This window comes from Armigeres subalbatus, chromosome 3 (assembly GCF_024139115.2).
Source record: "Armigeres subalbatus isolate Guangzhou_Male chromosome 3, GZ_Asu_2, whole genome shotgun sequence".
Taxonomy (NCBI): Eukaryota; Metazoa; Arthropoda; class Insecta; order Diptera; family Culicidae; genus Armigeres; species Armigeres subalbatus.
Window position 1 is genome coordinate 285926430 of NC_085141.1, and position 27676 is coordinate 285954105.

Genomic DNA, 27676 nt, shown 5'->3' on the forward strand with positions numbered 1-27676 from the left:
TTATTGGTGGGTACATTCGTATATTTGCATTGGGACTTAGCACCTTTCCGTCGAACGTACTCGCTCGTCAATTGTCATCCACTTGAATAATTGTCGATCAATGATATTCAGTTATGTGTTCGGATATTCACTTAGCTTATTGTGTTGGGTCATTAGGCAAATGACTGACATAATCGGCTTTACCTGTGCACGATAATTTTCGTAACTCTTACTTTCAATGGGATTTGTCACGGCTGTTATTAATGGTCTGTACAAGTATATATACGACATAATATCTATAAGCGGTTATCAATTATCGTCTCTGATTGCATATTTCATTTTAGTGGGGATACTCGTGGTGAGGTATATTTAACTGCTATGTAAGCCGAGGGGCCTTTTGTACAGTACAGTACCGTCATTTATGGTTTGAGTAAATATTATGAAATACTGTTGGTCTTGCAGTACTTTTGTAACGTACGTGCTTCGTCTATTCTAAATAAAACAAAAACATTCAAAACGTATAGCAGTTTTTGGTATAACAGGTCCAGTGTGGTGATTCGTTTTTCAAAAACGGTTCGATCTATGGAATGAGTTCCTAATATTATGAAAATAACAATAACTTAAACAAAATTTACAATTTTCTTCTTAGACTTCTAGTTCATTACACTACCGATAAAATATGATCTAAAGCGCATTCCTCCTTTTCACGGCATTCGATCGATAGCCGTATACTGTTCGCTGTAGCCTCAGATTCGTGATGTTGTACAGATTCAACTTGATGTAGATGTTCTTTGGGTTGAAGTCCAGAACCATTTCTCGGAAGTAAGTGAGTACCTAAAATGATAAAAATTTTATTGGAACTTGCTCTTGACAACAGAATTTCATCTCAAAAACCCTGATTAATCCTGATTAATCCTGATAGTCCCTTTATAGCGCATTAAAAAATGTATTTTGGCCATAACTTTTGAGCCCAATTAGTCAAGTCGAGTTAGATATATAAACGGCTTTCCGAGCCTCCTATTGAAATCTCGTTTTGAATGATAACATAGGGCCTTTTCGTTATGGTGGTAATCTTTGGATTGTTGATATTAATGAATGCTTAAAATATTATGTCTTCACATAGTCTCATTAATGTGATTAGTGGTCCTATTTCCTACTGAAACTGTTTGTACTAACCCTTGATGAATTGAATTGTGTAAAGGTGATGCTCTCTCCCTCGCCTGCATTGAACTTCTCCACGACTGTGACATTCTGAGGCTCGCTGAATGGACCAACCGTTTTGTACATGATTTTCAGAATTTCGTCACCTGCATGCAAAAGAATGGAAAACAATACATGTTATTACAAAAAAATGGGAATTTGATATTTGAGGATATTGTTACGATTGGTGATTTTACAATAAAATTAATCAGTTCAGTGCGTGATATCTCATGTTTCGGACAGCAGAACGATCGCGCGGTCGGCCGAATTATTGTGTTCTGCATTGCGCGGCCGGTAATAATCAGCCGGTCATCAAAATTGTGTTCTGCTTTGTGCGGTAAGCAGAAAGATCGGCCGGTCACCGAAATTTTGTTCTGCGTAGTGCGGGTGAGTAAATTAATTAGAAAGTTAATCTTTTGATCGCGTCCAGACATGCTTTCTTCAGGAAGCAGAACGATCGGCCGGTCACCGAAATTTTGTTCTGCTTTGTGCGGCCTTAAATTAAAATTACTAGTTTTGTTTTTATCGATCAAACTACACGCTATACACGGCATACCGTTTACCAAAACGAACCCTGCCACACTCCCTACCCCATATATCCAACATCCCAGTGATTTCTCGTGGAAGTGCAGATGACTCGTCGGCTTCTATCAAGCGAGAATCATGTCAACATTCTCCTACCCATTCCTCAATTGACCTGCATTCGGACACGGCCGGCGCTGGTATTGCTTATTTTTGGGTCACCAGTTCTTACACATTGAAGATGATGTTAGTCCCAAACTTCATCTGTCGGTTCTCTGTGTAATTACAGCTGACCTGGCAATAACGGAGTAGCAACCGTGGGCGGTCAATCATGCTCATGCTCATGCTCATTATTACGATTGGTGATTTTACGACGAAACACATAAAAACTTGTTCTATCGGGTTAATATCATATGTTCCTTAAAAAGTGCTTTATGGACAATTTTCACGGAATCCGAATTTAGAAGTACTCGCGTTTTCAAGGGCACACTTCTCAAGACGGAAGCAACGCACAAATGTCATTTTTATTAATTTACGCATGCTGCGACGAAGCAAAACTGAAATAATAAAAAATCACAGTTGTGTGTTGTTTCCGTATTGAGGGGTGTGCCTTTGGAAACGTGAGTACTTTTAAATTTGAATTCCGTGAGGATTGTCCTTATATAGCTGTGTTATTCGGATGTGTGGAAATTTGGTTTGGCCTTTTATTTAGTCGGAAACGTACAGTGCCGTTATCCCTGAACGACAAAGGGAATACAAATTTGCTACAACGGGTGACATTTCCTTTCACTACAATATTTCAAAACGTCCTACTGAAGCAAGATTGAATCAAAGGGTGTCAGTGAAAGACACAGCAGTCCAGTTATTTACCGAGCACTTTAGTGAAGGAGGTTTTGGTCGTCTTCGATTTGGTCAATGATATTGCCAGTGCAAACATAAGTACTAGAACTTAACTAGAACGCTAATGGCGCTGTAGTAATAATTAGTATTCTTCCAAAATATGCTTCAATATGATTAACTCTTTAAGAAAGGGCACAGACACTCGATTGTGCCTACAGATATCTACGATACTCTTACACGGTACTCTATTCAATTCTTTAACAGACGGTGCCTGTTTGCAGGGACCTTTGTCGACGAATATCAAGGCGGTTTTGAGAAGGGGGTTCAGATGTTTTCTTTACGACACATCCTTGATGATTTCCGGGAATACAATTAGCGAACTCATCATCTGTCTGTGAATTTTAAACCTGCGTACGACTCAGTGGAACGAAACGAGCTGTGACATATAATGCTAAACATGGCTTTCCGGAAAAGCTTATTAGACTTATTAGTGTGACGCTACTGTGAGGGTGAAATATATTGCATAAGGCTGATTCAACGGAAGTGTATGTTTGGAAGCAGGTAGTCCTCTATGGAATGACAGATGACTACATGTGCAATAACATTCCGTATAATAGAGCATCCATGTCGGTTGATTTACATTCAGCAGGCCATGACTCGCCCTCTTTCACATCGGACCATCATCAGACTCGGCAGGGTTTCCAAAAATACAGATTAATCTGTATTTATACAGATTTTTTACTAATTTTTGAACACAGAATCTGTAATACAGATATACAGATTTTTTCAATCACAATCTGTATTTACAGATATTTTAAATTTATATTTACCAGTGCCAGTGTATAATACCCAAAATGTTTTTTTTACTGTTTCACAAACTTCTTTTTCGAGACTACCTCTAGCATCTGTTTTTCAAATGGCTATAATTGATTTTTGAGACGACAGTTGTGCGCTTCATTTAAACTATTTGGTCCAAATAATGTACCCAACAGAAAAAATAGATTCCGATCTATCTGGTAGTATCCTCCGTTGAACAAAATAAGCTCAATAAAGAGAGTATTTGCCTTTTTTAATTTCAAGTCCATATACAGTTACGCGTATTTGAAAAAAGTTCCTAGACTTACTCTATTTGTTCATGCACTGACAGTTTCTTATGGAATTTTATTGTGGCGGAACTGATAAGGGGAAATAACGGCCTTGTTTCGCACATATTATGACAGATAGCAATAGGTTTGCGCCATATATAAAAGGAAAGAGATGCATCATATATTATATCTAGACCAACATTTGAAAAGGGCGTAACAGCCAAAATTTATTATTTATGATTCCTTGTCTCCATACATAGCTATATACATAGACGAAAAACTGGAAAGATTTATTTTTGGTTGTTACGCCCTTTTCAAATGTTGGTCTAGATATGTGCAGCTCAAAACCGAATTTTTGAACTCACGAAAATCATTTTTTCTCCTATTAGTCGCAAGCTTCATTACTGCGCATCTGGTGCGCTGTATAGCGCATCTGGTTGCGAACAATGTGCACTAATTGCGCAATGATGCGCATTGAGTTAAACGCGAATAAAATCGGTTTCCGTGAGCTCAAAATTAAATTTTCAACTGAAACCATAATACCTGTAGGAAATTTGACCGTTTTTAATTTGAACCCCGTTGGTTTGTACATATTTCAAATTAAAAATGGTTCAAACGTCATTTATCACGTGGCAAAACAAAAAAGCAAAGAGAGCAACTAAAAACCAATGTTTCTGATGCTTATAGAGTAACCTGAAGTTTAAATTAAAATTAATCCCGTTAATATAAATGAGTTATCGTTTAATTTTTTGGGAATCCACGGTATTATGCTTTTGCAAGATGGGCCCATAACGGTTTCGCAAGTTCCCAAACTTCAATACACAAAAAGGTAATGTACTACTCATCAGGAGTTATTTTGTTTCAGAATCAGTTTAAGCCCATTTTTAAAAATTTGAAAGTTTCTAAGTAAAAATCTATTTGCCATTGGAGCTATTCACAAAGTATATAACGATGTAGGGGTAAGGAGGGGATCATGTTAAGCGTAAATTTAACGTTGCGTCATTTATCAAAACCCCTCAAAGTAATTTTAAAATTGGTTTACGTGCCTGTTTCAGTTACGTTTTCGTGATGGTTATGATTTTTTTTTTTCAAAGGTTTATTTACCTATCCGATACAGATATCGATACAGATTTTTTGAGTTATAAATACAGATGAAAAGATTTTTTTATTAAAAAATACACCCAAAAAACAGATCTTACAATTATTGTATAAAAACGTGGCATATACAAATCTGTAAGATTTTTATACAGAAATTGTATTAAAATAATACAAATCTGTATAATTTCAATACAACGATTGTATTAAAATCTTCCAAAAATTGTATATGCCCAATTATTATACAGTTTCTGTAAGGTTCTTATGCAGAACTGTATTAAAATCTACCATCCGCTGGTTGGGTGTACAGATTTTCATTTGGCAACCCTGAGACTCGGACGCTTCAATTGATAGCTCCCGAGAAACGCGGCTCCATTCATACAGGCGGCTAGCAGTGCAGAAACCGGTCACACAGCTACAAGGATCCGAATCGAGCGTCAGAATATCTGGTGAGACATCCGATTCGATAGATGTGTTAAAGCAGAGCGACGCGCTCTCTAATCTGCTTTTCAACATAGCTTTGGAAGGTACAACATAAATATATGATGTGCAAAGGAACGGATCTCCGTCATCAACAAGTCTTACATGTTCCTTGGTTTTGCGGATGACATCGACATCATTGGTGTAGGTCGCAGAGCAGTGGAAGAGGCTATTGTGCGTTTTAAACGGAAGACTGAAAGAATAGGGCTGATCATAAACTCTGACAAAGCTAAGAATCAGGTGGCTGGCAGAGAACGGAGAGGCTAAGGGTCTGTCTCATTTGGAGAATTAAACTTAGAAGTTACATATCAAAAATTGAAAAATCTCGCTTAACTTTTCAAAAGGACCTAAGTAACATTTTTTCATGATTTAATTTGAATAGCGCAATCAACAGTACAACATGAAAGCTTTTGATTGCAGTACTCAAACTAATTCATGAAAAAATGTTACTTAGGTCCTTTTGAAAAGTTAAGCGAGAAATCACCCGGTCATAAGAATGCTGGTGCTACCCAGCAATTCCAATAAGACATCGATAGAAAATGATTCGATATCTGTCAAAAATAATCTTGCTCTGCGAGCAGGGTTATTCGATAATTATTGAAATGTCACTTTTAAGTTTAATTTCACTTTAATTCTCCAAATGAGACAGACTCTAAACGGTGTTGGTCTCGAGGTGGAAATGGACTGGATGTGATTTGAGGCTGTCGTCGAATTCATACCTATGTCTTGAAACTTTTCTTACATGTGATGATAACGTTTTCCGCGAGGTGAAAAGACGCGTTGTAGCCGCAAATAGGACTTTCTACAGTTTGCGTAGCCAGCAAAAATCTAGCAGCTTACAGACACGGGCAAAACTAGGTCTGTATACATCACTGAATCTGCCTTGTAAGGTCGGTTCTATCACAAACGCCCGAATGATACTCATCCGATTTCCATTCGCCCGAATGACAACCGCCCGAATTCCATTCGCCCGGGTAGACCTAACGGCCGAAAAGACCAAACGCCCGAAAAGACCATTCACCCGATTAGACTATATGCCTGAATAAACTCTCCACCTTACTTGATGAAAATATTTTTTGTGACTAATAAAAAAAATAGTATATTTGATTTCCTACTTATCTCATATTTTGTTGTACACGTCTCTCACATGTATCTAAATATTCGTTCCATTTATATTTGAATTAATAAGAAAAATAACGATTTTATGTATACTTTCTTTTTCATAATATTCAAATAATGAATTTTTCATTTTTTCATTTAATATATTAATTATATGGAAGTAGATTCGATGCTATATATGACGTTTTAGTTCTAGAACGGCCTTCCGAGAGATTCAGAATTTTAGAATTGATGAATTTTTAAAATAATTAAACAGCCATGTGATTATTGATCAATTTTGTAAAAAAACAGTTTGAACAGTTTGTTAAAGAATAAAATAATGAGCGGCTCGAATACGAACATTTTACAAAAAAATACCAAACCGGGGATTACCACATTGCCTAATGTAATAAAATGTAGGAAGCACATGGATTGATCAAATTTACGAACAGTTCTAGTTTTTTGGTATTCAAAAGTAATTTCGGACCAAATTAGTGAAACAATTATTACAAATGTTCTGGATCTTCGAGAAAACCAGATGGTCACATAGGGTGTGCATAATAAAAGTGAAATTATTCAACCACAGACATTCAACGATGGAAAATATTCAGAAATCTGCCGATTTCTATAATTTACTCATTTGGAAGAGTGCTTTTCATGTTATGCTGGATGGAATGATTTTTCAACATATTTAAATTGGATCATTTAGGTTGAAGTCATTTTAATCTTAGGAGAAAACTTTATCGTTTTTTTAGTTGGAAGACCTGTTTTAAGTTTAAGAAACAAATGGACTAAAATCGTTCCGACAGGTGGATTTCTGGTATGCGAGTTTGCTCTATGGTTTTATTCAAAACTAAATAATCGAGTATGCTGTTTCTTGATTGCTGATGTTCCAGCAATATCCTAAAAATAAATAATGATTAGTAGTAAATACATTAGTTTCTAACTTAAAATCAATTTCCTGCATTCCACTCGTATTTGAAATCATATCCACCATTAAGTAAACAAATATGACAGACTTGTTGGAAGACAATAATACATGGCTACTAAGTTTTTACAAGAAAACTTTTGTACACAGCATATGTCAAATCCAATTCACCCCTTGTTAATTTATGGCATGCGTAAAAAGCTGGAATCCAACAACTTAGCCGGGCAAACTCTAATCTTCTCGCGGTTTTCTGCATAATATTCTGTATTAAATTCATCAAGATCTGAATGAGTATCATAGTTCTTCAACGTAAGTTGTGCCGTCCAACTGCAATTCACTGTTTTTGGATGTTTCTGCATACATTTTTGCATATACACTTCCCACGAGTTTGGCACCACCCAAACGTTGACCAATTTGGCTGAAATTTTGTCCAGAGCATCAAGACATCAAATAGAGCCGAATAAGAGGGCAGCCCATCTAAAAAAATTGTAAAAGTTTTTCCCATACTAATTTGAGCCACCTTAATCGGGATCTTCTACGAAAATGTCCACGAAAAACTTATTGGAATGCAGACATGACATTCTCGGAATTTCAACTCGAAATTTTTCGAAATTCTGAAAATTCTTCGGTTGTCTACAAATTTGAACCGGCGTGGAGAATTATAGGTCAGATGCGTGACAGATTTTAGGCAGTGGCGCGCCGATGCAAAAGTGTCGACAGCGGTGGTGCACACTTCTAGGAGGAATCGAATTCAACAGAAACGAAATTAATTGACTTGGAGATTTGGTTTCAGGAGCTGTGGACAGAAGATTAAATTTAATTTCGATTTTGATTGTCCAATCACATATGATATTTTGTAAAATTTGGAAAAGTCTACGTAGACTTCAAGGGGGTGGAGGAGGGGTTTCGGCAAAGTCTACGAAAGTCTACTAGAGGGGAAGGGGTGTTTGAAAATGTGAAATTTCAGTCTACGTGGTTTGTGGACAGCCCCTATAATAAACCACAGGCGCTGTAATTTATTTCATGAAGATCATTGTTGTTTGCTGAATAATCTACAAAAATAAAAAGAACGACTCAATTTCCTTTCATTTCACTTTTCTCTTTCCACTTTTTACTTTCCACTTTTTACTTTCCACTTCTCACTGCTCAGATCTCACTTGTCATTCGACCTAATAACTATTCGGCCTAATGACGCAGCATCAGTCCCATCTTCTTGGAAAAACATGTTTCCGAAAAGTCGAGTCAAGTACGAGACACTGAAGACGACCTTACTGTTGAGGTCGAAATACGTATCTGTCTAGGTACAATTAAGTGGTGGAATTAAATGGGATTGTACAAACTCGTCTTATGGCAAATGATGTTTCCGAAAATATTCCAAGGGTGTCCAAAAATGCCAGGGTGTCTTCTAAATGAGTTTGTGGTCACTAAAGGCCCTTCGGAAACTTGTTCCAGGATGACTTTTCCGGTTGATATCCATCCTATGGTTTCAACTTTATGGATAATATATTTTCGGAACAATTCCAAGAATGTTGATACCCATATTGCCAGGGTTTCTTCTAAATGAATTTGTGGCTACTACAGGGCCCAAGGGAACCTATTCCAGAATGACCGTTCCGATTGATATCCATCCTATGGTCTCAACTACATTGAAAACATGTTTCCGAAGCAATTCCAAGAATTTTGATACCCATATTGCCAGGGTTTCTTTAGAATGAATTTGCAGCCACTATAGGGCCCACAGAAACCTATTCCGGGATGTCCGATCTGAGTCCATATGATCAGATGGTCCTAATACGTTGGGAAGTCATAATCCTCGATTTTTCTACCAAACTGGTAACTCAGGATACAAGAAATCATCATTTGGATTCTAAAAGATCAACTTCTCCATTTTTGAGACATGGTCTAGTAAATCCGGAACTCTGATAACCAGGTAATAAGGATCGGTCCTATGTGACATGCATCGGATAGAGGATGAATTTCATAATCCATAACAAACGGAATCGTCCAAATCGGTTGAAAACTGACGAAGTTATGGTCACACCGAAAACGTGGATACCCGGGTACCCTGTCGGTACGTTACGGGGTAAAAATATTCAGAAGCCCATCCCCATGCCCCCCTAACTGGATTTTCATTTTCATACCACCCAAACCTGATTTTTACCGAATTTGAAGATGTCACGGAGTTTCAATTTCCTGCGATGTTTAGAACCCTAAAAAAAATTCACTTGAAAACGAAAAAGGTACCCGGGTACCTTTTATCCTATTATCTTTACATCCTTGACATTTTTGCTCAGCTAGGGCATATTGCTCCCCGACCGAAATGGAAAGTCTCGTGAAAACAAAGCCTTGTGTGATACAAGCAGTGAAATTGAATATATTCCACAGTTCTTTATGGAACAGAAAATATGATCTAATTCAGTGGTGCTCAGCTCTAAAATGAGCTTTGACCATACAAATTAGCACTTGATCGAAAGCTTTTAAATATATCTGCTGAGGGTAATAAAACGGATGTTGGTGTTAAATTCACTACATACTACATACTACATACAAGCAAAACAATGTTGTGGTTTATGGGTCGCTTTGTAATTTTACTTTGATCAAGTCGTACGGAGTAGTTTCAACACCAATATTCTTTTTAATATACTCAGCTGATAGATACATTTAAAAGCTTTCGTCCAAGCACTAACTTGTAAGGTGAAAGCTCATTTTTATTGTGTTACAAGCAATTTAAGGGAAAAAACGCCCAAAATTATGAGCACCACTGACTAACCCTTTTACATAATATTTGGTAGAATCATTCTTTCTGAAAATAATCAAATTCGCATGTTTTTTCATGACCAATTGTTAGAAAAAAAAACCTTTTGTAAAAATCGCGTTTAAAAAAATCTTTTTTTTGCAATTCCTGATCATAATATCTGGTTTACAGTTCGTCTTTGAGTGATAAAACAGCCTACTTTTCCATACCAACGAAATGGGTGCTTTAATGATAGGCTGACCATACGTACCGTATTTAACGGGACAGTCCCGTTTTTAGACCTTTTTGTGCTGTCCCGTCGTAATCTGAAAAATCCTCAGTTTGTCCCGTTTTTTCAATGATTCTCCATTGATAATACATAGGGTGTTTTGCATCTTTATTAGAAAGGTTTACAATCCTCGGCTGACACATCTCTCAACGAAGAAAGTGGACGAAACCCATTAAAAAAATGTGAGATGTTATGTTATTAGTGTTGCTCTTAAAATAATGCTACCTATGCCGTTTTGTATATTATATTGATCGACTTTTCTTAAGGTTTTTAATAGTTAATGACAACAGGTAGTTCTCAGGGAGATTTTTCATACAATCAATGATTTTTTCTGCTTATTCCGGAATTAGAAAAAGGCTACATTTAAGGTCCCACGTTACTTCAAGGCTAGTTTACACATCAGGAACTTGTCTTCAAATTTTGCTCCCATGAGATGGTGGTGAACGAAACTTATAGGATTGCGTTATAAAAAATTTAAAATTCGGCTCGATTTAACATACAATCCGGCAGAAATCTCCGAGAGTCCGAGTTATAAACCAGGCTATAAATTGGTCTGGATGTTTTACCTTTCCGCGACGAAATTGCATGAGTCCTGCTTTTTTGGTAGCACATGGGAAAAAATCAATTGACAAGATTCCCGAGGTGTGAGGCTACTTTTAGCGTCAATAAATCAATTTCGATCAAAAGGGACTTTGCAATGATTACATTGGTACTTTGACTATTGTTTGTGTTTTTCAAATGTTCAGAATCGGAAAAGTTTTTGATAACGATCAATAAAAAAAACCTAATTATCACACGTGTGATTGTCTAAGATTAGATTAAAATAAAATTTCAAAATTCCCCATTTTTTTATATTGAAAGATGCGTAATTTTCTATTCCTTTGTGTTTTTGTCCGCGTCTCATTGAAGAGTGCAATATTTGTAGTTTATATAGTATTTTCCACAACTAACTTAGAAGGTTAGTTAAAATTAAGCTCATAAATTTTATAATCGATTGAAGCGATTTGGATAGGAAGAGTGGAATCCCCAACTTCCTTTTGTTAACATCTCGTGGATAAAGGGCGGGCTCTTCTCCCCATCTATTGGGTCAATCTGGGGAACGAGGGCGTAATATTGTATTATTGATTGTACGAACTTTCTTCTGGAAGGAGATTCCCGTGGATTTTGCATAAGTGTCTCTACTTATGGAACCACCCCACCCATTTTTGGCCCTTCATATAGGAGTTTGATTAAATACATTCAATAATATAAACAGGATCAAATTGTTTGTCAGATATGACCAGTGCTATCGGCAGGTGCCTTGCTACAATAGATGGTAGTATCATCATCATCATCATCATAAATTTTATAATTTCCATATAGCGCTTGAATTTTATCAAAATTATTTTTCACATGTCCCGTTTTGCAAGCGCGTTTGTCCCGTGTTTTCACCGAAATGATCTGGTCAGCCTATTTAATGAACATTAAGCAACTCAAATGGGTTGCATAATATTCATTATAACACTCATTTGGGTGCTATAATAAAAACCAACATCAGAACAGTAGTTACATGACGACATTCTGCTGAATGAGCTTGGGTAAGTATTCAAATAGTGTATTCTCTGCGTAGCCTAATATATGAAATAGTTTGATGGACATGACATCAACAATTTCCAAAGGCAAGTAAATCTATCGCTTCACGGCTTATCGAACTATGCAATGTGGCACGGTAACATGAGATCTGATTGTTTTCTACAGCAACATGATTTATTGGCAAGAATGATCATGTGGAGTCAATTAGACTGTACAATTTTGGTACAAATTTATCAAATTCAAGTCCAGTTTTCGTCATAGCAAAAAATAGCGTGTGCAACTCATTGCAAATTTCGATTTTTTTAGCACTCGTAGTATTTATCGTAAGCCTCGTTGGATAAACGTACAACTCCTGCTGAAAAAAATCATCTTTCTGCAACTTGTTGCACAAACTACTATTAACTAGGAGGAAAGACGGCTTTGGCAGGTTTTGTTCTATTATTGTCAGGGTTTTTTTATGACAGATTATGCTCAAATTTGGCCTAAACATACTTTGCATATCAAAGAATATTGTGGCCAAATTCCATAAAATTTGGTCAACAAAAACCCCCCTGACAATAAAAGAACAAAACCTGCCAAAGCTGTCTTTCCCCCTACTATGTTACCAAGAAATCACAATTCACAATACTTGACCAGTTAATGTCAGCTAATTATTACGTTTAAACAAACTGCAAATTACATTTATTTTTGAATTTGAATGTAAATAATTAAAAACGTTTTCTTACCATCCTTTCTGCTTCCCAGGCCGTGACCGATCCAAAATCCTTCCTCGTCGTAATCCACATCGTCCACTTCATTCAAATCCGAACGAACAGCTTGAAGGCAGATCAGAGCACAAGCCGCACCCACAAGGATAATAAAATTCTCACGCATTTTCTCTGGCGTGTACTTTCTTGCACTTGCGATCACAATCCACTGTCTTCTTGAACATCCTTTCACACGTATCTTAGGATTTTGTTATTTTATCACACCTCACTGCATTACATAAGCCGCACGATACTCTGCCAAAAATAAAACCATCTGCTCAGAACCGGTTAGTCTAGCAATCACATACCCCAGGAGCGACGTGATATTAGTCTGATACTCATGTCAAAACATCACTTTTCTCCTCAAGATGATGATTATCACATCCACTGCGCTTACGATCACAACACCAACTGTTTGGCCATTTCGGAATGATCGCGAACCTGTGCGTCTCTGCAGATTTCGCCGCGGTTTGTGTTTGACCGCGTCGTCATCAGTCATCAAGCAGGTTTGTTTTCGTTTGTCCGCTCAAGTCTTCCTTGCTACAGCGCGACGATGACGACGACGACGACCATACCCTGACTACTATAGTGCTGGTGGCAGCCGGTTTGGGTCAAACACCACTCTTCACAGCATCCCGTCGCAGCAACGCGGCGGCACTCGACGATTTGCATTTAGCTGCCATTTAACAACTCTTATCGTTCGATTTTGAACTTGCCCGTTGCGCGCTTCGCCAATAATAACTGGCGGATGTCGAACATTCAAATTAGATTTTAGGCTTCGCGCACTCCCGGATGAAAACCTGTCCCCCGATCGGTAAACGATCGACACAAATCGCCCATGGCCCCCGGGCGTATTATAGTTGTATAATAACATGTAACCGAATCACACCCGCAAAATGCGTTGTCGTTGTCTCCGCAATCATCACAGATGAATGGTGGCTTAATTTGGGTCGCTAAAACTCGATTTCTCGATTATAAAAGGCTGTCGGAGTTTGATTGGACAGCACTTGTTGCAACGAATTGGAAATAAATTTAGATAACGAATTGTTTTTTGATCCATTTCTTCCCTTACTTCATAACAAAATTCCAACCGTTTGTTAGAGAAACGACATAATCACGTTTACACGCATTTTGAAGTAAAACTGAAGGAGAATGTGTTGCAGTTTCTGATCTACAATAAATTGCTCCAGGCCTTTCAGTTTTACCTATAACTATAACAATAACTAGTTCTGCATCCACACATATAGAGATTGGTGCTAAGTTGTTCAAAAACATTTTTGTTTTATTTTCATTGAATGGTGAAGAATGTTATGTGTATAATTGGACCATGCTTGCATTCGTTTGTTTGGTGTGTGCGATTACTTTACTTCTAAACGTTGCTAATTCATTTTACCCATCCAGGTAGCCCAAACACCCCACTTTAAATCGCCCCCTCGTATCGAGATGACATTGATGGAGATAATTTCAGCTTTATTTGTTATTTAAATCAATACGAAAAATATTATAATTCCGGTGACGACGTCGGTTCGAGCATCCCATCCCGGTACCGATCGGAATGTCTTGCTAAGTCGTAAAACGAAAGTCACTGTCGCGTTTGACATTTTGCGAAAGATGAATCTTGGCGCGGAATGATGCGATAACTTTAGCACAAGTTACCTCCCTATTGAGCCGCTAGCTTTGTCACCTTCGACAGGCGGCACGACATCAAGCAGGTGCACGCAGGCGGGATGGATGTAAGGAGATGGCGCGTGAGAATGGCATGTCGTTGTTAATGAAGTGTGTACGGTTTGCTTCCTAGAGCTTTGCTCTTGGCGAGGCTGAAAAATTCCTAAGTATGAGATTGCTTAAATAAATATTGAGTTTAGGCATTCATCTGCATGGGACGTTACTTAAGATATGTAAATTGGCATTCTTGTTTTTGAAAGTGATGAATTTGTAGTTTTTTTTTTGCATTCTAAACTGTAATTTCAAGATGATTCAAGATTAGCTCCTAAAATATATGAGAGCACTTTAAAACATTTTCGTTTAAACGGATGGCTTCGAAGCAGACCATGCTCTTGCTTTCAATGACATTTTTTATCGAAATCCTTGGGTTGTAAGAGTATTTGTACTAGCCGTACTTTACTCGAATGAATCAATCAAAAATTGGATTCCGGGTATTTCAAGAACAACGATAAATTCTTTTTTCCGTCCTTCCTAGCGAAAAAATGTAAACAATCGACTGAAGACACAAGTATGCACACTAGAAACTAGGAAAGAATTACGTTCCCAATATAAATTAATTTTAAATTTTGTCTTTGATACTTGTTAGAGTTTCTTCCAACAAAAAAAATACTATTGTCTGTACTGAATTCCTTAATTTTGTTTCAAGGATGGAAATATTAGAGAATTTCATCAGAAGTTTCGATTAAAACGTCATTATAAGTTTATCCAAAACCATAAAGAATCGTTTGGCCGAAAGTAATTAGGTCGAATTCCAGTCTTGAACGTTTGGTCGAACCAGTGATTAGGCAAAAAACTAATTGGCTGAATAATACGTTTGGTCGAAAAAGTCTTTCAACCGAAGTCATACGGAAAAGTCGTTCGACCGAACAGGTTATTTGGCCGAAAATTCAGTTTGGCTGAAAATGTCATTTCCCTTAACAGGCCGCAAATGTATTTCACTCATCATCTCTCTCTTCTTACTTTTCAATACCAAATTTTCAAAACGACTTATCTGCTTTTGTAAACAAAGATTCAAACGTCGATTTTACGAATCTGATAGCACTCCCACGCAAACCAACACCATCAACAGATAGCAGAGGTCTTCACCTACGTGTTTTCACCTCTAACTCGATGTGCTTTACTAAAGGTGTGGGCCAAACCCTTAAGTAGTATTTGTTCAACGAACATTTGCTCTTTTGAGAGAGAAACTCTCAGCTGGGTTGCTGAAGATGGCCGATGGCGACCGAATGTGACGTCACGTCTCGTATAGGGGAAGATGCCCCAAACGCCCTCCCGATGCAAAACGCCTTTTGGCTATTCCCTCATATTTACCGTATTTGGCATGGCCGTAACAAAACTAGACCTAAAATTATGTAGGGGTAACGGCTCAAACCTTGGCCCATTATGCTACGGTTGAGCACATTTATCGTTATAAATCTTCATATATTGCATTTCTAACCAGAATTATTCCACCAGCCAGCTTGGTTACATTTGGTTTTGACGCCAAATAGCAAAAAACGACGATGAATGTCCGCAATATCTCATTTAAACCAGCGAAATTCTCGAGAGAAATGGACAAAATGTCGGCATCCTTGTCCCTAACAGGTGGATAATTTTTCAGCCCACTTGGGACGAGTGAGTGTTGATTTCGAACATACGAGAGATAAAGATGGGTTGCTGTTTATAGTACAAGTCATTTTGCTTGCGTTAAATAAAGGCAGCATGCAAACAAATAGAGAAAATCAAATCATCTTATTGAGCGTGAATTCTAATTGGTTGCATGTAAAATACTACCACACTGACTGTAGAGTGCGTTTCAGATTCCCCCAATAGCACGCTTACCAAGGACATGCTAACGAAAATACTATTATATGAATCATTTATTTCCCAAATATTTACCATATTTGCAAGTGTAGAAGTTTAAAAAAATGAAAACTGCATTAAAAACTGCACTTGCAGAAAGGCTACATGTTCTAGCCCTCATGCTGTGCCTTCAAACAAATAGCATACGTTAATTATTGGCTGCCGCATAATTTTAAGATTTACTGCTAGTTGAAACCATGGCAGTTGTGTTGCTCTCGCTCTCGCGATACTCTCCTAAAAACATTTTTTCCAAAACGTAAACAACGCTTTAGGTGGGGATGATGCATAACGCACTACTAAAGAAAGCCAATTGTAAAACTTATTCTAGGCAATTCCTTGCTTTGTACTGTGCATAAACAGTTATAACTGTGCCAACTACCTGATATTATTACACAATTATTCATAAATAAAATTATTGGATGCTTGTTTTTAACTCTGCCTGCATTGAAGTTTTATGATTGATACGTGCGTTTGATTCCACTCCTCTCTATATCGATCAGCTGTTGTGAATCCTCTCAAAACTCTCACGTGTTTCAACTTCCCGAGTTGAAAGAATACTTTTTCGGTATCATTTTACAGATCAAAATACTTTTTGCAAGAAATAATAAATCTAAATTATGATGATGGTATTTGTCAAGTAATTTGACTTGAAATTATTCACATGAAATGACGTTGAAAGTTTATCTAATGAAACATACGATCCATTGTATCTTTCCATTATTAAATGAGAAAATGTTTGTAGGTTTCGTGCGAAAGACGATAAAACTAAATATTCTTACACTAATTGAATCATTTATTTGCGAAATTATGAAGAAAATGGTGTATCGAACCACGAAAGGTTGATGCTTGAATCGCTTTTGCTTGAATCGTGTTTGAAAGCCGTAAGGTAGGCAATTATTTTTGGTATGTTCTGCGAATGAAAGCGATTATATCGTGATTCGAGAAAAGCATCATGAGGGCCCATTTACAAACTACATGATGTTTCAGGTTGTGGGAGGGTACATGTCTGAGCGTTAAGGACTATATAAATTTCAGAATCCTACCATACATGAAGCATTACTAGAGGCTTGGTGTGGGTTGAGTTTAGCGTTATGTAATTTGCGAATGAAACTTAACCGCTGAGTGGATTAACCTATTTTAACAAAAATTCTTAGCAACCTAATCGCAAGCATAGGATATTCTATCTGCAGCTTTCGGTTATTTTCTCCAGTACGGGTTATTGGTGAGAATGTTTTGATTTTTGAGTTTCACCTATACTAACGTAGTGCTACAAATCGAAAGCACATGCCACCATTTGGCTACGGATGCCCCCAGTATTGTCCAAACAAGTTTTGGTTAATTATGTCGCTATACTAATGGAAATTGTGAAATAAAAATGATAGCTGACATAGCGTGGTTGTTATCCATTCATCTGATGTGCGAAAGCAGGTATGTTCATTCAGAAAACTCTTTTATTGGGCAAAAGAGAAACTCTAGTACAGCCAGCCTGCATAAGTCAACGAAACATGGCTGCTAAAAAACCGAGTCAAAGTGATTTTTCACGCAAGATAATTGCTTGTAATAGTTTAAGAAGTGTATAAATCTAGAGTTATGAAGCAGATATATGTTTGATACACTTTTCTATAGAAGCAGTGGTTAATATCTCCCTACAAATCGACGTATTATCGCTGAAATATTGATTAATTTGCGTGATGAGCCAATGTTTCATCCAGGGCCAACATTACCGCCGGTTACCCTAGGTTAGACGAAAAAAGTGTTAAAATATCAGATAGGAAGGCTGGAAAAACCGAAATTTTTCAACATATCAGATTAAAATATCAGATAGGAAGGCTAGAAAAACCGAAATTTTTTTACATTTCGACGAAACATCTAACATTTCTGCGAGGCAAAATGCCCTAGGACAACTAACCTACAATGTACTACGCGTCTCCACGCACTGTCCATACTAGAATGCTGATTCGCCGACGCGTGGTGCGTTGTTCCCTAATAGCTGCCAGCTAGAAGGCGTTTTGCTTCATGAGTTTTCCGGCAGCGAAATATCACCACTTTTTTTAAATGTGAATATTATGAATATGATTGAGATTTTCTACAATTTTTAGATGGCATCAGTTAGCTATATTGTTTAACTGTTGCATGAGGTAAAAATACCCATGAAAATCATTACAGCTAAGACATTAAAGCAGTTTTTGCTTAGCTAGGGCATATTGCCCCTCCTTCCCCTACTCAGAACATTTTTTATAACAGACGTGACGTTTTACTCCGCCCGCCCACTGGCACTGTGGGTGGCAATGTTTTGGTTATTTTTTCGACTAATGCAGATATAGAGGAAAGGCCCACACCTTTACTGAAGCACATCGCCTCTGACTGTAAAAAGTAAGAAGTGTGAAATAGGTCCTAAAGCCCTTCATAGCTTATGGTAGCTAACTACAGTGCATAAGAGTCTAAGTCAGTATAAATGGTATTTTTATGTTTGAGACTGGGCAACGTATGTTGCTGAAAAAGCAACATATCAGAAAACGTCAGGCCCTTGTATTAAACTGTCAAAGGTTGAGTTAAGTGCCCTGCGGTGTTTTGCTAGTGCGTTTGAATAATATATTCTATACGTCAAACAAGACCGGCAATGTCGAGGGAGCATTTTTCATCTATTTTTGAATTCGAAATTAAACAATGTTCCTTTCGACTTTTGAGTCGAAAGAAAAACTGACGCATTCAAGATGATTAATTTCATCGTTCCATGAAATAAAATCGAAAATTGATTCTTCATTTTAGGACCTAATTGCGAAAGTAGAAAAGTGAAGTGTGACGCACATCTTACTTATTATCTGACTCCTCAATTTTTATTTCTTACTCTCACAATGTAACAAGAAGAAGTGAGAAAAGAGAATAAAATGTGATATGCATTTGCGGTCGTATGACCCGTTCGCAAACTTGAAATGTTTGGCCATATACCGTTCTGACTCAAATTCCGATCATAACTCAAATTCCAAACACTGGCGTTTAGCATCCCAAAATTGAAATTTTCAATGGTTGAAACCATGATTACATGGAAAGAATTAAGCGAATAACGTTGAAATGGCCATTTACAAGCAAGTGTTCAGAATATGAGCCATGTTTAGGATTTGAGTCAAAACGGTAACCTTTTCGGCCAAACGACATTTCCGGGCCGTTGGACCAAATGGTCCATGCCGCCAAAAAACTGCTAAACGTCATTTTCGGCCATATTACAGAGATGGTAGCGACCAATGCCGCTCAAAATAGTGACTTTAGTGACCAAAGATGACGAAAAAAGGGACCAAATAGTGACTTTCAGTTACAGAAAAAGTGACCAAATAGTGACTTTCAGTTTCTGTTGCAAGTTCGATGAGACAAAATCAAGCGTTTTTGGGTCGAAGGAGAATATTTTTCTTCGTTATTTGTGACGGGAAACATCTTTCACTCATTATTCTTTTTTTAAAAACGAACTCAGAAGAGAAACAAAAATCGTACACGCTAACTTTTATCTAATCAGTGAATAAGTAAAATTGTATTGCCTTCTCCTTTAATCCCAGGGAAATTTTACTCAATATCAGTCAAAAGCAGAACTACTTAAAACTATGAGTAGTCTTGCGAGCAAATCAATTTTTTAACGTCACTGGAAGTGAGCGAAACATGGTTATTACTTATAAGACCTGTTTTATTTTCCCAAAAAATGATTTCTCGGCGTAAATTACGATCACTGGATTAGCTGAACACTTACTTAAGAAAGATCCAGAGAACTCTACTATTAGTCATAGGTGCCACGGAAGTTTTTGGAATTTTTAGTGCAAAACAAACAACAGTACGGATCGTTTTGGTAGAAAACGAATTAAAAATTATGGAGATTGTACAATAAGCCTGGGATTGAACGCTCGACCTCCTGCTTATAATGCAGGACCATGCTCTCTGAACTTTTAAATATTTTTTCTCCAAAATACGCAGATATTCTGATTTGCTGTGCGTATTCATGAACGATTTTTGCTAAGGAATTCGACAGCGCATGCAATCTTCAAAATTGGGGATACTTGATCTTCTTTCTATACCTACTCAATAAATATTTTTATGGAGCAAATCCTTCATTACATCTGTAAAATATACAAAATAAAAACCGCTTGGATTTTTTTTTGTATGGATGACTAATAAAAGATCAAGTCTCCTCATATGTTGGCCTCTTTATCAGTGAAGATTATTTAGCATATTTATGGCTTTGGCTTGTGAAAAAAAATTAAAACATTTGGTCATTATTGGGAGAAGTTGTTCAAATTTTGCGCGGCCACTAAAAAACATCTTTAGGAGGGACAAAACACAGTAAATAAGGTTGTCAATCAAACAACAGCTCGCCACGTAATGATCATTTATCTAAACTCTAGATTTTAGAGGATCTATTATAAAAATACGCTATAACAACACTACTTTGATTGTCAGCTAAACAGGGGAGAATCAAATCTCCCAAGGGGTCAAGTCTCTCAAGGAATCAAGTCTCCCCACCTCCCCTTACTAGAAGTTTGAGTTTTTATCGGCAAGTATGTGGAGGGTCCGCAAATCGTCCTCCACCTGATCGATCCACCTTGCCCGCTGCCATGGATCATTGTCGAGAACCATTTTCACCGGATTACTATCCGACATTCTGGCTACATGCCCGGCCCATCGCAGTCTTCCGATTCTCGCGTTGTGAACGATGGATGATTCTCCCAACAGCTGATCCAATTCATGGGTCATTCGCCTCATCCACGTGCCGTCCGCCATCTGCACCCCACCATAGATGGTACGCAGCACTTTCCTTTCGAAAATTCCCAGTGCGCGTTGGTCCTCCATGAGCATCGTTCAGGTCTCGTGTCCGTAGAGGACTACCGGTCTAATAAGCGTTTTGTAGATAGTCAGTTTGGTACGGCGGGGAGCTCTATTCGATCGAAGCGCCTTGTGGAGGCCAAAGTACGTACGATTTCGTGTCACTGTGCGTCTCCGAATTTCTCTGCTGGTATCGTTATCGGCGGTCACCAGTGAGTCCAAGTACACGAATTATTCAACCACTTCGATTTCTTCACCACCGATAGGAACTCGTGGTGATTGGCTTACATACATTGACCTCTTCCTATCATGTACTTCGTCTTCGAAGTGTTGATGACTAGTCCAATCCGTTTAGCTTCGCTTTTCAGTCTGATGTAGGCTTCCTCCATCCTCCCAAATTACGTTCCACGATATCAATGTCGTCGGCGAAACCAAATAACTGGACGGACTTCGTGAAAATCGTACCACTCGTGTCAATCGATGCTCTTCGTATTACCCCTTCCAAAGCGATGTTGAATAGCAGACACGAAAGACCATCACCTTGCCGTAACCCTCTGCGCGTTTAGAAGGGACTCGAGAATGCCCCTGAAACTCAAACTACGCACATCACCCGATCCATCGTTGCCTTGATCAACCGTGTCAGTTTATCCGGAAATCCGTTTTCGTGCATTAGCTGCCATAGCTGGTCCCGATTGATTGTGTCATATGCGGCTTTGAAGTCGATAAATAGATGCTGTGGGCACGTTGTATTCGCGGAATTTCTGCAATACCTGACGTACGGCGAAAACCTGGTCTGTGGTAGAGCGTTAATCCATAAATCCCGTCTGGTTACTGCTCCACGAACTCACTTCCAATTGGTGTTAGTCAGCGGCATAAAATTTGGCAGAGTACCTTGTAAACGGCGTTCAGCAATGTGATTGCACGGTAGTTGATACAATCCAGCTTATCGCCCTTTTTGTAGATGGGACACACGACACCTTCCATAGAATCCTGCAGCAGAACCTCATCCTCCCAAACCTTGATAATCACCCAGTGCTGCGCTCAAGCCAGTGCCCCACCACCGTGTTTAAACATAGTGCTGCCGCCACCTTTGGATCACCTCACGCTCGTTTGTAAGAAGGTTCCCGTTTATGTACTTACACATATCGGGCTGTGGCACGTAGCCCTTACGTGAACGGTTCAACTTCTCATAGAACTTTCGTGCGTTATTAGCGCGGTACAGTTTCTCCGTCTCTTCACGGTTTCGATCTTCCTGCAATCTCGCCCATGCTGCATTCTTCTCCTCAATTAACTGCTCACATTCGCCGTCGTACCAGTCGTTTCTCTGATCCGGGGCCACCGTGCCTAGTGCAGCGGTTGCGGTGCTTCCAATGGCGTATCGAATATCTCTCCAGCCATCTTCAAGAGATGCTGCGCCTAGCTGCTCTTCCGGAGATGTAATTCATCGTAGATTATCCTGTCGCAACCTGCGAAGCCTAGCGACTTCCAGTTCCATGTCCCAAGCTTCCAATCGTGATCCTTTATTCGTCGCCTGACGAAAGAAAACGGCCTACGACTAATTGATTTCGCCGTCTCCATGAATATGACCATTCGCAGCACCTACTTCCAACACAGCCTTCCGTATCGGTACACCTGGAGATCACCACTACAGACAGAATCACAAATCGACCACGTTCTGATTGATGGACGGCACTTCTCCGACATTATCGACGTCAGGACATATCATGGCGCTAACATCGACTCTGACCACTATCTGGTGATGGTAAAACTGCACATAAAACTATCCTTCATCAACAAAGTTCGGTACCGACGACCGCCTGATGTCGCCACTGTATACGCGCAGCATTCGAGGCAGCGTTGTCGGAAGAGGGTGAGCTCGTTGGGGCCTTTTTCAGGAGAAGAAACACCGCCTGTGCGGAGTGCGAGGAGATGGAACAGCTGTGCCGTTATCAAGAAACACGTAAGTTCTATCAGAAGTTCAAAGCATCCCGAAAAGGCTTCGTGCCGCGAGCCGACATGTGCCGGGATAAGGATGGGAGCATCTTGACGGGCGAACGTGTGGTGATCGAAAGGTGCAAGCAGCACTACGATGAACATTTGAATGGCGCTGAGAGTACAGACAGTGAAAGTCAAGGCAGCGTAGGAGATGACTACGTCAGTTCAGCGGACGATGGAAGCCAACCAGCCCCCACCTTGAGGGAAGTTAAGGATGCCATTCAACAGTTAAAGACCTTATTGTAGCAGCTGGTAAGGATGGTATCGGAGCTGAGCTTATCAAGATGGGCCCGGAAAAGCTGGCCCAAACTGATAGTCAGAATCTGGGAAATCGAACAGCTACCGGAGGAGTGGAAGGAAGGGGTTATATGCCCCATCTACAAGAAAGACGACAAGCTGGAGTGTGAGAACTTTCGAGCGATCACCATCCTTAATGCCGCCTACAAAGTGATATCCCAGATCATCTTCCGTCGTCTGTCACCATTAGTGAATGACTTCGTGGGAAGTTATCAAGCCGGCTTCGTCGACGGCCGCTCGACAACGGACTAGATCTTTACTGTACGGCAAATCCTTCAAAAATGCCGTGAATACCAGGTCCCAACGCATCATCTGTTCGTTGATTTCAAGGTGGCATACGACAGTATAGACCGCGTAGAGCTATGGAAAATTATGGACGAGAACAGCTTCCCTGGGAAGCTTACCAGACTGATCAAAGCAAAGGTGAATGGTGTGCAAAACTGTGTGAAGATTTCGGGCGAACACTCTAGTTCGTTCGAATCGCGCCGGGGACTAAGATAAGGTGATGGACTTTCGTGCCTGTTGTTCAACATTGCGCTAGAAGGTGTCATGCGGAGAGCCGGGTGTAACAGCCGGGGTACGATTTTCAACAGATCCAGTCAATTTATTTGCTTCGCGGATGACATGGACATTGTCGGCCGAACATTTGCAAAGGTGGCAGAACTGTACACCCGCCTGAAACGTGAAGCAACAAAAGTTGGACTGGTGGTGTATGTGTCAAAGACAAAGTACATGCTTGTGGGCGAAACCGAGCGCGACAGGGCCCGCCTGGGAAGCAGTGTTACGATAGAAGGGGATACCTTCGAGGTGGTCGAGGAATTCGTCTATCTTGGATCCTTGCTAACGGCTGATAACAATGTTAGTCGTGAAATACGAAGGCGCATCATCTGTGGAAGTCGGGCATACTACGGGCTCCAGAAAAAACTGCGGTCAAAAAATATTCGTCACCGTACCAAATGTGTCATGTACAAGACGTTAATAAGACCGGTAGTCCTCTACGGACATAAAACATGGACAATGCTCGAGGAGGACTTGCAAGCACTCGGAGTATTCGAGAGACGGGTGCTTAGGACCATCTTTGGCGGTGTGCAAGAAGACGGTGTGTGGCGGCGAAGAATGAACCACGAGCTAAAGCCGTAAGGGTACGATGGACAGGACATGTTGCAAGAATGCCGGACAGCAACCCTGCAAAGATGGTGTTCGCTTCCGATCCGGCAGGTACAAGACGGCGTGGAGCGCAGCGAGTGAGATGGGCAGACCAGGTGCAAAACGACTTGGCGAGTGTGGGGCGCATTCGAGGATGAAGAGATGCGACCTCTAATAGTGTATTGTGGCGTCAAATTGTTGATACAGTGTTATCTGTTTAGATGTAGATGTCAAACCCCACCACATCCTAGGCAAGCCCCACAACTCGCAGATGGCCTGGGGAGGGATTGTCAAGCCCTTGGACATAGTCCCTGCTGCCTGCCCGTTGGTGTAACAAATAATAAGCAATAAACGTTTTCACGTTTGGCTGCTTTTTAATTGGGTTTTACCCTAATTTGCGAGCCCTTAAGTAAAAAGTGTTCCAACTAAATAATACCCAATTAGTAAACGCCCGCTGTAATCTTGGGGTTTTCTATCCCTAATCCCAGGGAAAACAAGAGTATTGGGAAATAGACTCTCTAAAATCGATTGCGTAGGAAAACAAAATCTGTAGCTAAAATAATTCCAGGAACAGTAATCCTTCTGAATCTCATTTGTTTCTGACCACTCAATATAAACAGAAAGCATTACGACAACAATTATGTAAATAAGTCGGGAAATTTGATGAAGTAAAAACACGTAACACAATCAACAACCACTTCATTGATCATAACCATTCATTTCCTTCACAACTTTATCTCCCATTATCACTGTTTTCAAAACAAGTTACTTCTGGTTTAACATATTTCAAACCCCCACGTGGAATTTTACGCCACTAAGGGCCACATGTTGCTACCGAATCTGAGCACAACATCAACAAACAACTCGTAAAATCTACCGGACATCTGAGAAACGCACTTCCTACTGCCGCAAGCAACCAGCCGACACTGATCGCTGATTACCATTTTCAACATCTTCGACACCCGAGAGGCCGCAGACCTCCGGAGTGATGGCTGCTTGCCACCGTGGATTGATGGGTGGATCGGAGAAGCCTTGGGGAGGCCAACGTGCCATTTCGTACCGACCACGCTGCATCTCCGTCGTCGGTGCAGTGAAGTGGTTTGCAGAAGAGACACACCTATGTGCAGTGGCAGCATCCGTAAGTATCGTCGTCGTCGTCGTCATCACCATCATCATCACTGTTTCTGCGGTCGAGATCGACAGTGTCAACCGAAGCGCCATGTGTGGGGGTAAACATGTTTTTGCAACGACGACGCAAGTTGTGAGCAGCTAATCATAATTTGCATGTTTTTTTTTATCAGTTTATTTTATTTCCAGCGTGCAGTTATATCTGTTGCTGTTTAATGGTAAATTGTTTTCTCAGCTTTGTGTTTAAATCATCAACAAATCTTCGTACTTTTTTGAGAGGTGACCAAACACCGTGAGGTACTGATAATGAGTTAGTACACAGTAAGCTTTAATATTTTACTACATATTGAACTATAAGATCGTGTACTCTGTGGTAACTTTATAATAGCACAATAATATTAGGTTTCGAGCGCATGACTGAAATTGTACCCCTGACGGAAATGCCCGCCGTAACCTTAACTGATAATCGACCAGCTAACGTTTACCATTATAATGCTGACATAAATTTCCGAACATTAAGATCAATAATCAATATAAGAGCACAAGTGGACAGACAGAGTTTCATAATGCAAATATTTGTTAAATAACTATACACATCGCCGTATTCAGCATCGTTCAATGTATGTACTTAAATGTCTTCCTATGCTGGACCTCGGGCGACTTTTGGTTGACGATTCTTCCTTGTTATACAACTGTTCAGTTTTCATATATTCGAAAATATTTTTTTTTCCTTTAAACTGAGATGCACAAAACATAAAAGCGCAACTGTTCACCGTTCAACGACGCCGGCAATTCTTGATATCGTGTTTCGCTTAACGATGATACGATGGTACTTGAACGGTGGCGATGACAACGACAAATCAAGCCTCACTTTCGTTTTCATTATGATGGACTTTTTCCCCCTATATGAGAGTTACGCGACCGCCACGCGCGCCAAAAGCTCCACTATGGTCACGCGGTCGTATAAACAGCTACAGAGCAGTAGCCAGCGTCGCGTCGGTCGTGGCTCGGAGATCTGCTGAACGGTGTTGCATTGCCTACGCTCTTATTAGCTGTTGGAACTGTTCAGACAGTAGCGTGGCTGGTTGGGAAATCACGCCGCCTCGTTTAATGCGCGTAAATATCCACGGGCGTAGAAAAGGCGCGTACCACTGTGTTGCTACCGACCGCACCGTTAGCAGAATTACGTTTGTATGCATACATTAAATGCTTAATTTTGAGTTTGATTTGTGACCCATTGACCGTTTCCTTACTCGCATAAACACATCGCGGAATTGGCTAATTGGTTCGAGGGAGTCATTCGATCAGTTGGATCGCACATAAACACTCACGCTTCACCACCGCACCGCGCTGAGGGTCGACCGGAGCACGCGGTTGATATGTCGATTCCAGAATCCGGGCGAACTTGGAACGAATGTTGACGCGACGACTATAGACTGCGACTGCCAGCAACTATCTGTCGGCGAACACGATTTCGATCGAATTGAATGCGTTTCGTTGGCTACTCGGCGATTGACTGGCAGGACTCCTGCATCGTGCAGCTGGTACAGGCCAACGACTGACGCTGCTGTGCCGCCGCGCTTGTCGTTGAAGCCTAGTTGGACGCGATCGCCAGTAATCCCGCGTGAATTTGATACAATTTGTTACGATTATGTGTGCAGTTGCGCAGACCTTTGTGTAGACAACCTACTGGTTTTCGATGATGTGGACTATGTTCGAACGATATTTAATTTGATCGTAGGTTTCTTTAGCATGGATACAACATGAAAATATGCCGCATGACTGTTGATTCTATTCTTTGATAATTTCTTTAACCTTCCTAGTGCATTAAAAAAGTGACACATTGTGCATTAGCGGGTCAAAAGTGACCTCAACTTGAATTCGCTCCCAACACATCATTTTCGAATTGATTCTCAGTCTTTTGGAATCAAATTGAAGGGTTGGATTCCGCGGATGTAGTTACCGACAGATTTTTGCAATTTGGTCATTTATTCTGCCATTCGAAGGGTGATTTTGGAAATGCTCATAAGTTTGCGTAGAAATAATCATATCCATGGAATAAAACAATTCCTGGTTATTTCACGGTCCGGTGTCCCTCCGGAAGACCCGGAACGTCCGTAAAAGAGGTCAATTCATGAAACTTTTCATAGAAAAGCGCGTTTTTTTTTCAAA

General features: G+C 39.7%; 1 protein-coding gene across 6 annotated transcripts; it reads right to left on the reverse strand.

Moving 5' to 3' along the window:
* On the reverse strand, positions 1-27015 carry LOC134220159 (uncharacterized). Of its 6 annotated transcripts, none has more exons than XM_062699149.1 (4): positions 26836-27015; positions 12548-12823; positions 1156-1286; positions 1-813 (listed from the first exon to the last, which is right to left on the reverse strand). In XM_062699149.1, exons 2-4 carry the CDS (start codon positions 12693-12695, stop codon positions 664-666), a joined length of 429 nt encoding a protein of 142 aa, XP_062555133.1. In that variant the 5' UTR covers positions 12696-12823; positions 26836-27015; the 3' UTR covers positions 1-663. The 6 variants fall into 6 exon arrangements, with proteins under 6 accessions (XP_062555133.1, XP_062555134.1, XP_062555132.1 ...); XM_062699150.1 differs by having other exon boundaries at positions 12548-12842; XM_062699148.1 differs by having other exon boundaries at positions 26758-27015.
* Positions 27016-27676: the final 661 nt, after the last annotated feature.